At 43.3% G+C, this 17,033-nt stretch overlaps 1 protein-coding gene across 1 annotated transcript in view; it reads left to right on the top strand.

Moving 5' to 3' along the window:
* Positions 1-17,033, top strand: part of GRK3 (G protein-coupled receptor kinase 3) — a 61,768-nt gene that overhangs the window by 22,451 nt on the left and 22,284 nt on the right. The window contains exons 3-9 of the mRNA XM_074554345.1: positions 5,602-5,675; positions 8,127-8,228; positions 9,016-9,090; positions 9,993-10,054; positions 11,051-11,102; positions 11,710-11,801; positions 14,208-14,307. Of these exons, the coding sequence (XP_074410446.1) occupies positions 5,602-5,675; positions 8,127-8,228; positions 9,016-9,090; positions 9,993-10,054; positions 11,051-11,102; positions 11,710-11,801; positions 14,208-14,307 (557 nt within the window). The remainder of the gene's footprint in view (positions 1-5,601; positions 5,676-8,126; positions 8,229-9,015; positions 9,091-9,992; positions 10,055-11,050; positions 11,103-11,709; positions 11,802-14,207; positions 14,308-17,033) is intronic.

Genomic DNA, 17,033 nt, shown 5'->3' on the forward strand with positions numbered 1-17,033 from the left:
AGGAAAATAACAATTTTCACATCCTTGGTAGGGCCTGAATTGTGATGTGAGGAAAGAACAGATACAACAAAGCCCAATCCACCACCATGAGGTTTTTAGGCTGCTCCTGGTTGTTAGCTTGCTGGTACCAGTTGCAAAGGGCTGTGAATTTCTTCTGTTTACAAGTGATGAAAAAAAGAAAACCTCAATTGCTGTGTATTCCTTGATGGGATTTAGTGAAGGAATTTAATCACATTCTTTGGATTGAAATGAAATGCTTCTATTCTGTGTTTAGTGGTCCTTTTAAAAATTAGAATATTTTTGTGTATTTCTGTTTAGTATTTTTACTCCTCCATCTTTTGGAGGAGCTTTTTCTTGTGTAAAACCCACTTTTTTCTTTCACCTTTGATATGTTGAATGCCTTTGATTTTTGACTTCAGTCAGCTGGAATCTGCATGTTAAAGGAGACCAGAATATGAAGGATACATAGTAAATATGGTTCAGAGCTAAGTTTTCCCCATTATTTTCTCTGCATGGCTATAAAAAATGATTGATCATACATTCAGTATTCAGAGCTACTATTTCATGGGGATATTCAGAAAATCCCTGAGTGCTTTGTGTTGGGAAGAACCTTAAAGCTCATCCAGCTCCACCTTCCACTATCCCAGGTTGCTCAGAGCTCCATCCAACCTGGCCTTGGACATTTCCAGGGATGGGGCAGCCACAGCGTCTCTGGGCAACCTAAATAATGATAATTGAGTGCTTTCAGTAAATCTGTATATTCACTGCTTGGGATGCTCTACCTGGCTCAAGCTTTTGGGGTGTGACACAGAATATTTGTGAATATTCCTCCATTCTGTCCCCAGTGTCAGTGCTGGAGGAGCAGCTCAGCTCTCCTGCTCTTCTCCCTGCATGCACAAGTCTGGTGTTTAGAAAGAGGGCTGATCAAACTTCAACAATGATTTCCCTGGGTGAAAAGCTATTGGAAAATAGGCCTGGAAATAAGAAGTTTTTCTCTGACGACACTTAAAACCTTTTAGCCAAAGCTTATTTTCATATAATGATTTCTAGACCTCATTAAACAGGCTACCTGGCAACTTACAGCCTCATTTTGAGCTCAGTTTGGTTCTGTTCTAGGGGAATTGTTCTGTTCTCCTCACCATTGGATGCACGTCCTCCTGAAATACAGTTTGTTCTTTTCCCCTGCTTTCCATGCACAGGAATATGTTTCAGTCTGTTATAATGCATTATTTTTAATGCAAAGGGAATGAACATTAGGCTCAATTAGGAAAGAATGGAAAAGGAAAGGAAAGGAGTGGAATGTGTGATGCTTTCTGGGCTGGGAGGATTCTTGTGGCTTTGCACCTTGCCAGAGCACAATTCCTACACAGCTTTCCCTGGTGATCTTTGTTCCTGGAGAGGGAAATTGGTGGTTCTGTCAGTTGTGGAGCTCTTAGGTGGCCTGAATTGCTGTGTGCTGTGTCAGCTCTGTGTGGGCACTGCACAGAGCAGCAGTCTGAGCCTGGCCTGGTGTTCTGTGACAATTGCAGCCTGGTGGGAATCACAGGTTTTGTGTGTTTTTTTGAGACTTTGTGTCTATGACCCAGATCTGTTCCTGGTGCTGATGGATCTGCAGGTCACTGAGGGCTGTTTCAGGAGGCTGAACACACCCACAGCTGGATTTAAACACAGCTGTGCTGTAATGTCACTGTGGTGTGGCAGCTCTACATAAGAGACATTCCTGGGGAGGAGATGCCCCAGAATCCCAAAATCATTTGGGTCAGGAAATTGCTCCCAGAACCATCGAGTCCAACCTGTGCCAAATCACCACCACTGAGTGCCACATCCAGGAATTCCTTGGACACCTCCAGGGATGGAGACTACAAATCCCTCTGGACAACCCCTTCCAATGCCTGACCACCCTTTTTGGGAAGAAATTCCTCCTGATTTCCAGCCTGGCCCACCTTGCTGCAGTGTCCTGACAGGAGGTGCAGTGTATGAGACATCCCTCTGGCTGTGGCTTCTTGCTGTTACCCGAGCTCACCAAGCAAGAAAAATCATGAGACACATCTTGGAATGACTGAGATTGGAGCCCTCCAAGTGCCCTGAGCAGGGACAGAGCCTGTGTGGCAGCCTTGAGCACCATCCCACATTCCCAAAGCTTTTCCTGGCCGGGAAAGGAGCCCGTGTCTGGTGCAGATGTCACTGCTGCTTTGTTTGTCAGGGTTCTGTATTTATACACAGCACGTTTTGGGGAGGATTTGGAAACAGCTTGGTATTTTTGTTCTCTAATTTGCTATTTTGCCTACTAGAAAGAGGCTACATCAGCGTTTTGGACCACGTTCAGGCCTGCTGTAAATAGATGCAGCTTCCTTTCAATCAGTGACATTGTGAACGCTTGTATCGGGGCTAAACGTGGCTATTTTTAACTCTGCTCTCTCACCTAGTCACTCCTGTTTGCTTTAATAAGATTTTTATTTACTCCTGTTAAAAGGTCACTTGAATCTGATGCTCATAAAATTCCAGTTCGAATTAGATAAGTCATTTTCTCCGAGTGTTTTATGGTGCAGCTCCTCGTTGTTGTCCTGGTTTATTTTATTTATTATTCCGTGCTCTCAGCTGCCTGACAGGCATGAGGAGGTGGTGGTGTGGCTGCAGGTGACCTTTAGACTGCTGGAGGAGGCAGAGGCCAGTGCTGGCCCCCGTGGCTGCTGCCCTGGGGGCACTTTGGCAGAGCCACAGACAGGAAAATGCCACAGAATAGAAAACGAGAATGTGGCTTTAATCCTGCTGAGTGAGGCCACATCCGGGCTGTGCTGTTCAATTCTGGTCTCCACTGCTTAAGAAATGCAAGGAGCTCCTGGAGAGGGTCCAGTGGAGGCCACAAACGTGATGAGGGCTCTGGAGTGTGTGCTGGTCACCAGCAGCATTTTTGTTCTTTGATTGTGGGAAGGGCTGAATTCTGGAGACAAAAACCAGGGCTGGAGGGATGCTGTTGATAAGAGTCAGGATTTCATGCAAAATTCCTGTGTTCATGCTAGGAAAACACAATTATTTGGATTAAATACTGAAGTAAACATTCATGTTCTGTTTTAAAGAGATGGGTTAACCTGGTTCCCCTCCTTGTGCCGGGGACCTTGTCCAGCTGAGGATGAGCTCTGTGAGTACCTGGTTATGGCTGAGCTGCCTGACCTGATTCTGCTCTCCCCACCAGCCCATCCCTTCCTGCCTGTGAGCCTCTGCAAACCTCAGAGGTGGCCTTCATCCCTCCTTGAAAGATATTTTGCCTTGGTAATTAGAGTCAGAGCAATTCATGGCACTTGGCAAATTTGTCTTGGGATTGTAAATACAAAGCTGAAGGGGAAAATGGTTGTCCAGAGGCTGGAGCCCAGAGGAGCTGGGTGCTGCCTCACACTCTGTGTGTGTATTATTGATATCATCCATCACTTTGGTGTTGCCAGAAGAAGCTCTTAAAAATATTTTTCCTTTCCCTTAACAACCAGTGATCTGGTTGTTGCAGAAATTATATAGTTATAGCAGAAGGAATCTTTAAAGCCAAAGCTGTCAGCATCTTTATTTCATAAATAATTGCTGGTTCTTTTTAGCTGTTACTTAACGCTATCATTTTATTAATTCCTGCTTTCTGTTCCTGGGCTTATTTTTCTGTGTGCTGTTAACTGTGCTTATTGTGCTCCTCGTCAGCTCCCCCTGAACTTCTTAAAACTCCTGTCACTTACTCAATGCTGCATCTGTCACTTCGTTGTGCCATTATGTGAGAGCTGCAGTTTCTGGCTGATCATTTTTCACTCAATCCAAGAGCAGCAGCAAAGGAGGAGATTTCCTTTGTGCTGCAGGGGAAGTGCAGGGTCTGTTGATAGAATGGGAGGTCGGAACAGAAACAATGCCAGTCTGGGGAATCATTAGGCTCTAATTGGATTTGTCTGAATTATGGAATCACTGAATGGTTTGGGTTGGAGGGACCTTAAAGATCATCCATGGGTAGGAGTACCTTTTACTATCCCAGGTTGCTCCAAGTCTTGTCCATCCTGGCCTTGGACATTTTCAGGGGTGGGACAGGCACAGCTTCTCTTGGCAACCTTCCAGGGCTTCAGCACCTTCGCAGGGAGTGATTTTTTCCATATATCTCATCTAAATTTCTATTTCAGTCTGAAGCCATTCCCCTTGTCCTGTCACTCCAGTTGTCCATCTTCCTCCTATCATAAACCCCACAGATCCGTTAGACAGAACCTGTAACTTTTGATGCAAAATCCCTACCCAGCTTCCCTGCAGCCCCTTCAGATCCTGGAATGTGCTGTGAATTCTTTCCCCAACCTTCTCTTCCCCAGGCGGAGCCCTCAGTCTGTATATTTTGGGTATATCTGGGTTTTTGCAGTGCAGTGCCAAGGGGCCTCAGGGAGGAGCAGCCCTGTGTCCTGTGGCTGCATAAGCCTCTGATTGTTCCCTGTGCCATGGGCTTGGGAACCTCTTCTTTCTCTGCCATAATTAAATTGAAAAAGTTTGGAAAATACTGAGCAGGGCTGGAATGTTTGGCGTGGCCCTGCTGGAAATGTGTGTTGGTATATTTTCACACTCCTCCCACAGTTGTCTTTGTGGTTTATTGTTGTGTTTTTTTGTTGTTTGTGGGTTTTTTTGGGCACCAGCCAGGAGCTGGGACAAGGCCAGGGATTTTTCTTTCACTGCATTCAGAGCTGTTTGTGCCACTCTTCAGTCTCTTAATTACCCAATCTTTGGTTCATTGTCCTAGAAAAGTTCAGTCCATTCAGCAGGATTCTGCTCCGTCCTGCTGCTGGTTCCGTCATGTGGGAAATAAGGAATTTGAATCAGCTCCCAAAATTTCACTTTTTGTCCTCAAAAAACCAAGTTGGCAAGGAGAAGTAGAGGTGCAGGGTCTGGCTGAGGAAATGGGGGACTTTGGGTGGGTTTGGCACTGATGGGGACATTTGTGCCCCAGATTGCTGTGTGAAATTCCAGGGTAGCAGGTGCCAGCTCAGAGGCAGGGAAAGACAGAGCTTCCATGGGATGAGGCTTGTGACAGTGCATTAAAATGCTCCTAATGGAAGATTCTCATCTGCAGCCTGCTGGGGTCATGCTCTAAATTACTTGCAAAGGAACTGTAAAGACCCTGATGTAATTTATTGAGCAATAAAACCCATTAGAGGTAACATGAACCGGTAATTCTGAAATGGGAGTGCAGAAGAGGTTGTGCTTCAGCAGTGAAATGTAGGTAAATCTCTTACCAAAAAAACCCCAAAACGTGAATAGTGTCTAGTTTTTGCTGTGGAAAAAAAAAAAAAAAAAAAAAGAGAAGAAAATGTGGTCTGTGAAGAGGAACAAGATATTTTTGTGCATTATGGAAATGCCTGATCAAATCCTCAGCAGGTGGAAGCAGTAATGGGCTTAATACACCTGTGGGAGGTGAGGCAGGCTTGGGATCCTTTTGTGCTGGAAATGAAGAGCTGGAATCACAATCCTAAACCTTGGCAATTGGGGATGCTCACACAGGTTTATACAGCCTATGGTGGAACTCAGGTGGTTTCATGAGCCTTTTTACAAGTGTAATGAGACATGTTTTTCTGATTTTTTTTCTGTTTTTCTTTCCAGGATTTTTGCTCTTTAAAGACTATTGCATGAATGAGATTGATGAAGCTGTTCCTCAGCTGAAGTTCTATGAGGAGGTAAGTGCTGGTGGTGATGGAGCTTTGGGGCTGCCCTGCTCCATCAGGGAATGCTGAGAGGGAAGGAGAGGGACATTGAACAAGTGTGGGCTGGTAGAAAAGGATCTGGGATGAATTTTGTGGTGTTAGGGTGACACTGAAACCCTTCAGCTCCTTCCCAGCAGTTTTTCACCTGTGGAAAAGGCAGCAGAGGGGGATTGTGGAGGGATGAGGGGTGGGAGCTGCTCAGATGGTTCAGGAGCTGCTGTGGCAGAGGGGACACAAGAGGTGGCTTCAGATGGATGAGTTGTGTCCCTTGTCAGGAGTTTCACAGTGCCTGTCAGCTCCTTCACTGGGTAAGGCACATCCCAAAGGATCAATAATTCTAAGGAATGCCCTGGCTCTCCCCAGCTTCTGCTGCTGCAGGGTCTGAGCTCCATGGCTCCATTCATTCATTCCTTCCTTCCCTGTTACATTTATGGCCCTGAATAAAGCCCCAGTGAATCCTGTCCCAGGTGCTGATTTCAGGATTTCATGCCTGATGCTCAGGGTTAATTAGAGCTGGGATAGCCTTGGCTGCTTCACTCATGAGCTGAGAATTTAACTTTTTTCCTTGCTATCAGCACCAATAGCTGGTATCAATTTGGAGATCAGTCCTCAGCAAGGCTCCATTCCCTCAGTCAGATCACATACCTGCTGTCAATAAAGAATCTTTTTCTATCATTTCCATCTCTTTATACACTGAAGATATCACTGTCATAAGTAATCCAAAAAGGCCTGTTGTACCAGATTATTTAGCAAGATATTTTTGGCTGCCTCTTTATCTCTGAAACAATTCAAAATTGTATTTTTAGGTTATTAGCAAAATGTTGCCTCAAAAGAATTTCAGTGCTTTGTCATGTACTTCTGGAAAAATCCCATTAAAGATATTTAAAGAGAGGTTCATTGTGTTTTCCTCTGTGACATACCGGATCCAGGAGCTTTTCCTTTTTTTTATATATTTGATTTACTTGCTGCATTTATTACACATAGAATAATCTGAGTACATTGCTACATTAAAAATTGCTTGATGTAGAAGAGCTCTGTACTCCAGGGATTTCATATCACTGCAGCTGGAGTCACGATCAGGCATTTAACAGGATGAGTGATTCATCCCGATCGGTTTCAGGAGGAAAAGAAAAGAAATTAAAAAGAAAAAGAGGGGAAAATTGGGAAAAAAAAAGGAAAAAAAAAAGAGCTTCTAAATACTTGCAAACAAATGCATTCTGATCCCAGTTTTTGAGGAGATCCTTTTGATCTCTGGGGGGCTCTGCTGAAAGCCCTGAACACTGACTGAGGAGTTGGGTCCTTTAACAACCAAACATTGAGGGATAGGAGGTTGTGCTCAAATAAGACAATCAGATATCCATCAGCCTTCCTCCTGTACTGCTAATTATTTTGTGTCATTGCATTAATTAAAAGTGTTTCTTGGGCAAAGACATTTTGAGTCATTTTAATTATAAATTGGTATCAAGGGGGAAGCAGCACAGATGGCAGATCGGGTGGGACTGCTGCCTTATCATGTCAGCAAACACCAGCAGTACAGCTAGAAAGATACTGACTTTAATTAATGTTCCACCTCCAGAGGTAGGTTGGTTCCAGTTTGTCTCTTGATAATTGGATTTGATGATCTTGGAGGTGTTTTCCCAAGCTAAGCAGTGCTGGGGTTGTGTGGCACAGGGCAGATCTGCTCACTGCCAGGGATCTGGATCCCAGGGTTTCTCCTGGAAGGTCCAGAAAGCCAGTGCTGACTCTTTCCCCTTGCATCTTTTTTTACATTTTGTCATTTCTGGAAGAGCTCTTTCCCTAAATGTGCTCCAGAGGACCCTTGGACTGGGTGAACTTTCTGTTCTGGAACTGGTTGTCAGGTTTTGTTCTGTAAATGAACTGTCTGGGATTGCTGCTGTTTCACCTGGAACACACTGATCTCCTACAGCACACCTGAGGAAACTTGATGTCTTTTGTAAAACTGTCTTTTAGCCACTTTCAGGGTTCAGATCCACAGTGTGGCTGAACTATGTGAACATTTTGAAATGTGCTTTATATTCTTTCTTGGACATCTGTGCCAAATGTGCTGTGATCAGGGAATTTTTGGGTTGGAAGAGCCCTCTCAGCCCATTGAATCCCACTGTTCACTCAGCACTGCCAAGGCCACCACTGAGCGTGTCCCCAAGTGCCACATCCAGTTAAATCCCTGCAGAAATGGGGATTCCACCAATGGAATGGGACTCCACAGTTGGAAAATCTCACTATTAAAGGGAAATCCCAGCTGTAACCGTGCTGTCGCAGGCGATTTTTCATCAATAAAGAAAACAATAACATAAAACTTCAGCCCAAGCCAAAAATAAAATTTCAGACCAAGCCAAAACTCTTTGTTTTGACCCAAAGAGTGAGAAATCCCAAGGAGATGTGTGGTGTGTGCTTGTGCTGCAGATCAAGGAGTACGAGAAGCTGGACTCGGAGGAGGAGCGGCTGTCGCGGAGCCGGCAGATCTACGACACCTACATCATGAAGGAGCTGCTCTCCTGTTCCCACGTGGGTATCCTGCCCTTTCCTCCCCTCCTGGCAGCAGGAATTCCCCTTGGAAATCCAGGATCTGGGGTTGGCCAAATTCAGAATGATGCTTTTTTTATTTTTATTTTTTTAATTGAGGTGTAAAAGTTGAGGCGTGCTGTGATTTTCGTTAAACTTAGCGGCACGCAAAGGAAGTGTCAGGAAACTTTCCTGGTTTATGTTTCTTTAGACTAAATGTCTGTGTCCAAAGGATGAAATAAATGCAGGGTGTGTGTATGGAGATGTGGCTAAAGTCACTGAAAAGACACATTTCGTCTAGCTGAAGTTTGGGCCCGTTCATCCGTTCTTAACAGTTTCATGTGCTCTCATTTGAAAGAAGGATTTGCAGGTGTTGTATCCTGGTGGTGTCATGCTTTGGGTGGAGGGTTTAAGCTTTTATTTTTTTTTTTCCCCCAAAATGCATTATTTTATTAGTAAAAAGTTCATGAGTGCTTCTGGCTCTGGAGCTGTGCCTGTAAATGGGATTTTTCATGGATTTGTTAAAGGAGGATCATCACCCCCTTTGATTTTTACCTTCCTCCTCCTCCTCATCTTGGCCTCTCCTGCTTTTCTGCTTCAGAATAATCCTGTTACTGGATCATTCTGCACATTTCACACAATATTCAGTGTAATATACCTGTGGGAGGCCCTATTGATTCCCCTTGGGGTTGGTGTTTCTCTGTGGGGAAAAGAACAACAGTGCTCTGACCTGAAATGAAACTCCTGACAGTTCCAACTGTTTGAAATCTTCCTTTTTCTTTTCCAAAAGCCTTTCTCAAAACAAGCTGTAGATCATGTACAAACACATTTAGCCAAGAAACAAGTGCCAGCCAGCCTTTTCCAGGTGAGCTTTCACAGTCTGAACATTCAGCTTCTCTGACAGAAAGTGACTTTTTAAATACTCTTTAAAGAGACTGAATAAATGGGGCTGGTACATATTCTGTGCTGTAGGTGGGATTGAAATGCTTTTCCAAGTCAAAATCGCAGTTTACTCTTGTTATCTATAATATTTTCAAGCACATTTAGAAAAGCAAACTATACCTTGGTGTGTGAACAGAAGAATTTTTATAGTTGTGTAATTTTAAGCCATTAAATGATTTAGAGTAAATCACTTTCCATCAGGAAGATGCTCATCCTGTCAGGTTGAACTGAGCTGCAACAGTGGAGAAATAGTCTTAATCCATCATGGGGGTGTTTGTAAGCTTAAGCGTCTTTTATCTAAATCTGATGGATTTTTATGTGCTGAAAAACGTGAAGGTTGCCCCTTGCCTGATGTCTGCAGTGCTCCTGAGCTGTTCTGGCTGTTGGAATTGGTGATTGCAGTGCTGGGGGATGTCTCAGCTCTACCTGGGGGGAGGTTGGGCCCTGACACACCCAGGGGAGGGATTTCCCTGGAAAAAGCCACCTGGGATTCCAAGGTGCTGATCTCTCAGCCAGGACAGGGAGGAGAGAAGCACCACAGGGATGAGGGAGCAGCTCTGGGAAGTTTGGATTCCACAGGGGTGACAATTTGTTGGTTAAATACATTTGAAAGAAGAATTTTTTGCCCCCACACCCCTTAAGGTTTTCTACCTGATTTTGTGTTTGACTTCAGGGCACCTGCTCAGATTCCTAAAGCCAAATAAAGCTAAAATGCTTTGTTGAGGCTTCTTTAGGACAATCCAGGAGCTGTGTGTTGGATGGGATTGAAAAAAGCCATTTATTTTCTGCTTAAATACTAATTGTGTTTCCTCACCCTTTTTTTAGCCATATATAGAAGAAATTTGTGATAGTCTCCGAGGAAAAATATTTCAAAAATTTATGGAAAGGTATGAACATGGGATATTACCTGAATTATCTGCCTGCTGTAGTGGGAAGCCAGGTCCTTTCAGTACTGCTGTAAATAAGGCTAAAAATGTGTATTAATGCATGATTAACCAAATTTACCCAGCTTTGTGGGATATCCTGATCAGAGTCAGGATGTGTGAGTGGAACAGCTGGAAAGCTCAGGGATTTTTCAGTCAGGGCACACAGAGGTTGGAGTTTGGGCTGAGGAAAGGCAGAATTGTGGTTTTGGGGATATTCTGTGTAATGAAGAATTGAAGGCACAAGTTTGGCTCAGCAGAGCAGCCCCTTCCTGCTCCTGTGTCTGGCTCAGCAAAGCTCAGCTGCCACCAGCAACCCCCAAATCCATTTTCTAAACTGGTTTGGTGCCATTCTGTGACAATTATAAAAATGCCTCCATAAAGCTGTTATTTTCTTACTTTGAAAATAAATACTTAATTATTCATGTAGGAATAAGCAACTATTTTATTATATTTTTTGCCAAAGCCTGTGGTATTGCTGATGTCTTCCCTATTTTAAGATAAAATGAGTTTTAAAATGTTCCTTGGAGTATAGGGAGGTTCATTAACATAAATCGAGCTGCCTGTGTTGTTTTCTTTTTTTTATAATTATCTTCCTCTTGATGTAATTTAAATGTTTGTTAGTTCCAAACATAGTTGTTTAAAAATTGAAAACCATCTTTGAATGATTAAAAACCATGCAAGAGAGCTGTGGGGACACAGTGAGCACTTGCAGGGACAAGGTTATCTGCTCTCTTTCTCTCCCAAGGATGTAGAACATGGAGTGTGCTCTGCCTAGGAATTGTTTTTCTTGGTGGGGGTAAGATTACAGTTGGTGAAAGGAAGGCTGTCATTTATTAAATACCACCCCACGCCCTAGCTCAGACTAGATTTTAAATATCAGACTCTTGACATTTCCTGTAATACTCTACACAATAGTCTCAGACAACTTTTAAACTTTTCTTTTTTTTTCTTTTGCAGTGACAAGTTTACTAGATTTTGTCAATGGAAAAATGTAGAGCTAAATATTCATGTAAGTACTCACAAGTATATTTATCTTGTCAGAGGCTGATACAGGAAAGAGAATGTTCAGTTTTGAATCCTGCTCTGCAAAGGCCTCATTAAGGAGGGTGGTGGATGTCACTGCTCTGCTATTCTTAGGCACAGCCCTGATGATTCCTGTCTGGACGTCCCCTCTGCCTTCCTCAGCTAATGGAATTTTGATTTTTTTAATGGCTGAAAGAGCTGAAGTGCCAGAATTTCTGCTCTTTACCACCTCCAATCCCTGTCCACCTCCCTTTCCCACTCCAGTCTGTGATCCCAGCACCCTTCCCTTGGCCTCAGCTTTTGTCCCTCTGCACTTCTGTGTGACAGCTTGGGCTGCAAAAATAGCCCAGAGTGAGGCTGGCAGATTTTGGGAACAGCAGCCTCATTCCCCTTGGTGCTACTTCACACTGTAGTGCTTCCAAGTACATGGAAATATCAACAATAAGGGGCTCCTTTTCCAACACAGTGAATGCTGTTGAATTACAGTTGAGGATCTCAACACATTCATGGATCATTTAGATGTTTTCACAGTAAGGTTTTTTAATGCTGGAAAAATTAAGGGTTTGTTTTGTTGTTTCTGTTTCCACTTGCAGCTGACCATGAATGATTTTAGTGTACATAGAATAATAGGAAGAGGGGGATTTGGTGAAGTGTATGGCTGCAGAAAAGCAGACACTGGAAAAATGTGAGTATCACACACACTGTGGCAGAGGTGATTGTAAACTCTGGACTAATGAGGAAATCCTTCCAGTCATTTCTTAGGAAATCACTGGGAAGCAGCATCACATTGCTGTAAAGTTCTTTGTGATGAGGTTTAATCCCCAGAATTCTGGTTCCTGGTTTACTGCAGGCTCAGTGGATCCTGTTCAGCTCCTGGGCACATGGGAATGTCCTGTCAAAACCAGTGGAAGATGCAGATGTGTTCTCAATATTTTGAACATTTCTTTATTTACACCTCAGCCTTTCATCTTGCTTTCCTTCTACAATTTTAGTCCACATCCTTAAACATTTCCCTTCCAAGTGAGCAGGGCATGTGTCTGACTCCTCTTGCATTTATGTGTGCCTGACATCCTTGATAATAATAAACTTCTGACTCTTTACAAGTGGAAGACATCTTAATGTTGCTATTATTACATTCAGTATTTCTGCAGTGACTTCAAGTATTTATATTAATACTCTTACTAACAACGCTGGCTTTATTCTTGCTTTGGTACTTTTTGTCCATGTACAGTTCATTCAGTTGTCCATGTACAAAAATAAACATTTTATTTAGCTTGGGGCACGCTCAGCAGGCAGTTCTCGGAGTCCCAGCCACCCCCATGTCTGAGTGTCTGAGCCGGGCTCTGGCAGGAGGTGGATAAACCCTTGGGAAGTGAGAAGGGCAGGAAAAGTGAAGCAAAGGACAGGTTTTATTAGATATAAATAGAGCAAAGGGAAGCAAAATGTGGGAAAACCAACCTTCTTTTTCAAATTTGAAGCAAAAAGTTAAGATGAGGTTCAGCTTCTGGGCAGAGGTTTGGGTTAGCTCTTTCTTGATCCAAACCTGTGTGCCCATCCCTTGTCATAGACATCTTTTATGAAAAATCCTTTCCTTAGGATTTTTCTTCCTGAGAAGCTGAGAGGCCTCAGGAACAGAATGTAAACAATGATTGTCTGCTGCTGTGGAATGCAACAGGTGCATCTGTGATTGGTCTCATAGAGTTGTTTCTAATTAATGGCCAATCACAGTCAGCTGGCTTGGACAGAGAGTCCGAGCCACAAACCTTTGTTATAATTTTCTTTTTCTATTCTTATCTAGCCTTCTGATGAAATCCTTTCTTCTATTCTTTTAGTATAGTTTTAATATAATATATATAATAAAATAATAAATCAGCCTTCTGAACCATGGAGTCAGATCCTCATCTCTTCCCTCATCCTCAGACCCCTGTGAACACGGTCACAATCCCTAACCCAGCTCCCATCCCCTCCAGGCTGCCTCTGCTGCACTTAGAGCTGCAGACTTGATTTGGGACAGAATCCCAGAGCAGCTGTGGCTGCCCCATCCCTGGGAATGTCCAAGGCCAGGTTGGATGAGGTTTGGAGCAGCCTGGGATGGTGGAAGCTGTCCCTGCCCGTGGATTTAAGGTCTCTTCCCACCCAAACCGTTCTGTGCTTTCCATCAGCCTTGAACACCCCCAGTGCCTCTCTCTGGTCAGGGCAGGGTCAGGGGTTATTTTTACTCACCCTTCACAGACTCCTCAGCAGGAACACATGAATATATTCCCAGTCTGCAAACTTAAAATTCACCCTCACTCCCCCACTCCCAGCACATTGATGTCAGGAATGACGTGGCTGTTTTTGGGAGCTGGAGCTCCCAAAAGCTGAAGCCCTGGGGCTGGATGGGGATGGGCATTGAAACACTGCTGTAATGTGGTAATTTCCTAAAAATCCATGAGTGCCCATGTCTAGGAGTCTTCTGTGGAGGAGCACACATGTCTTTCTCACTGATATCTATTAATGAACTCACCAACAGCTTGGAAAAATACCCAGCCTGGATCATATCCTCCTGTGGTTGGTGGTTGTTAGGGTAACATCCTTTGTGAGCAAAATTTTATTAATTTGTGTAGCACAGATGGTAGAAGACTAAAAAAGCTTTCTTGTGTGTATCTGACTTTTTCTGAGTAGAAAGAAAATTAAGGAGAAAAAAAATATATAAAACTCAGCGTGTGTTCAAGATATTGCTTTCCTGATAGAGTTGAAAACTGTTGGAATTAAATGGTACCATAACAGAGTTTCTGTTATTTAATTCCTAAGGCAGATCCTTGCTTGTAGGTATGAGAAAATGAATATATGTTGTGTAATTCCTATTTCACTGAAGTGGTTTGGACATGGAGTTATTTGTTAAAGCACATTTCTCTGTCAGGAGGCTTCTGCTGGAAATGTGTTAATTCTGGGAGAATTTGGAGGTTTTTAGTTTTAGTGAAATTATGTTTTTTTTAGTCCTGTCTTGCTTACAGGATCCTATAAATGTGCATGGCCTGGCTGCCAGTGAATAGTCCTGACAGAAGAAATTTTTGCTGCTTTTTCTGAATGTTTATTTTTTTTTTTTCAGGTATGCAATGAAATGTTTAGATAAGAAGAGAATCAAGATGAAGCAAGGAGAAACATTAGCCTTAAATGAAAGAATTATGCTGTCTCTTGTCAGTACAGGAGTAAGTATCACTATGTTATTCCTTCTTCCTTCCATATAATGTAAAAGCTGTTACATATAATGCATATTCCATCAATTCCCTTGTGTGACATGCAAAAATTAACCCCCACTGGAGCCTCCCCCTGATTCTTGCAGTGTGTCTGAAATGAGAAGGGAAAACCAAACGTGCTTGATCAGTTTGGGTCCTACAGAATGAGCATCTTTGCTGCAGAGGCTTGAGGGGGTGCCCATTTCTGAGGTAATTCATCCTCCCACTTTCCTGACGTTTTAAATATCCTTTTTAAAGTATTTTTCTTTGAAACTTTTCCAAAACGCAATTCTGTCTTGTAAAAAAGATGAGGTTTTTTTGTGTAGTTTGGTGGGATCTAAAGTGCTCCTGCAGACAAAACTCCAGTTCATCTTCCCTTTCCTGTTACTCTGATATCCAATTTTTTTTTGTTTTCTGTGTACTGTAGCTGAGTCAAGGTGTATTCCAGGCCATCTGTTCTAGTTATAAATTGGATTAAAATGAGATAAATTAAAATTTAAAGTTGGAACCATCCCTGGTGTGTGCAAAAAGCCATCACCTGCCTGGGGTTTGTTCCCTGGGGTCACTGGCTGGTGGCTGAGCTGTGCTGGGCTCAGAGGATCCAGGCAGGATGGGAGGTGGCTCTGCCCTCCCTGCAGTGACACCGTGGTTGCCATGGCTACAGGTGATGCTGGCAGGAAGGTTCACTTCCCTCACCTTGTGCTGCATGAATTAAACACTGAGTGTGGGGGCACAGCCCCTGTGCCCACAGATATGGGAGGTGTGACCGTGTTCACAGGGGTCTGAGGATGAGGGAAGAGATGAGAATGTTGACTCCATGTTTCAGAAGGCTTGATTTATTATAATATTATAATATAATATTATAATTTTATAATTAATTATTATTAATATTATAATATTACAATAACGTATAATTAGATATATTATAACATTAATACTACAATATTATAATGTTATTTCTATATATTTCTATATTATTTTTATATATTTAAAATATTATTTCTTAATATTATATAATTTATTATATATAATAATATTATATATTATGATATGTATTATATTAAAATTATACTAAAATAATAGAAGAAAGGATTTCATCAGAAGGCTAGCTAAGAATAGAAGAAGGAATGATAACAAAGGTTTGTGTCTCAGACTTTCTGTCCGAGCCAGCTGACTGTGATTGGCCATTAATTAGAAACAACCAACATGACACCAATCACAGATGCACCTGTTGCATTCCACATCAGCAGATAATCAATGTTTACATTCTGTTCCTGAGGCGCCTCAGCTTCTCAGGAGGAAAAATCCTAAGGAAAGGATTTTTCATAGAAGATGTGTCTGTGACAGGAGTGATGAGGATGAGGAGGAATTGTGTGTGGTTTTGTACCAGACCTGTGCAAAGAGCAGCATTCCCTGCATGGCACAGAGCAAACTTTGTTGTGTGGCACCAGGGCTGTGCCCAGGGGATCTTTTCTGTGGGACACACTTTGGAGATGCTCAAATCCAAGCATTGTCCCCACTCTGCCATGGCCACCACTAAGCCAAGGAGAGCTTCCAGTGCCTAAAGGGGTTCCAGGAGAGCTAGAAAGGGACAAGGGAGATTGGCTTCCCAATGCCAGGGTTAGACGGGATATTAGGAAGGAATTATTCCCAGTGAGATGGAATTATTCCCAGGGTGCCCCATCCCTGGAAGTGTCCAAGGTTAGACAGGGCTTGGAGCACCCTAGGACAGTGGAAAGTGTCCCTGCCTTGCAGGAGTGGAACTGGATGAACTTGATGGTCCCTTCCAACCCAAACCATTCTGGGATCTGGGATTCATCCCTTTTTAATCAAGTTACCTGTTTTCACCAGAGATAAGTTGTGGTTTGTCCATGTGTGTCAGGATTCCTGACAACCAGTGGGGAGTGGGTCGGTACTAGGGACTAGACAAGAAATCCAGGCAAATGAGTAATAATTATCCCATTAACTTGAAGTTTTGGTTCTGTGGCTCCAGCACTGGATGTGAATTTGCATGTCTAGAGCTTCCAAGAGAAAATAGATGAGAAGCTGCTGGTGGAGGCAGTTTTCTCACAGGCCAGCACACAATGAGGCTTTAAGCAGGGGCAGCAGCAGGAGGAAACATTTGTTTCTTTTGTTAAGGATTATCAGCTCATTACAGTGACATTTCTTTCAGACTCTCAGAAATCTGAAGGACTTTGAAGAGAGGTTTTGTACAAAGTGCTGCTCATTCAGGTCAGGTACAGGAGAGGCTTGGAATATGCAGGATGAGAGAGGTTTGAAGGTGGTGGAATAAGAGAATTCCTTCAGTCCCTGAACAGAAGCTGGGAGGCTGCAGTGGCTCATGCTGTGCCCAGGGACAGCTCTGCACTGCCCAGAGCAGAGTGGAGCTGGGAAATCCATCACAGCACAATTAGTCATTTAACTGGGAGTCCAGATGTCTCTGCAGAATGCACAATAACAGCTGTGCAGATGACACAGCTGGTTGTGTAATCAGCTCTGTTCATCCACCTCAAGCTCTGGCATTCCCCCCAGCACTCCTGGAGCAGAGAGCTCCCATGGCTGTGTGGTGAGAGCAGCTTTCCATGGGTTTAGGAGATACCAGCAGTTTCCAGTGGGTTCAGGAGTACAACAGGCACCTCTGCAGAGCATCTGGAGCCTCTTGGATGGCCCTGGTGGCACCAAGCTGGGCTCTGCAGGGC

The sequence above is a fragment of the Zonotrichia albicollis genome, chromosome 18 (assembly GCF_047830755.1).
Source record: "Zonotrichia albicollis isolate bZonAlb1 chromosome 18, bZonAlb1.hap1, whole genome shotgun sequence".
In the NCBI taxonomy this organism is placed as follows: Eukaryota; Metazoa; Chordata; class Aves; order Passeriformes; family Passerellidae; genus Zonotrichia; species Zonotrichia albicollis.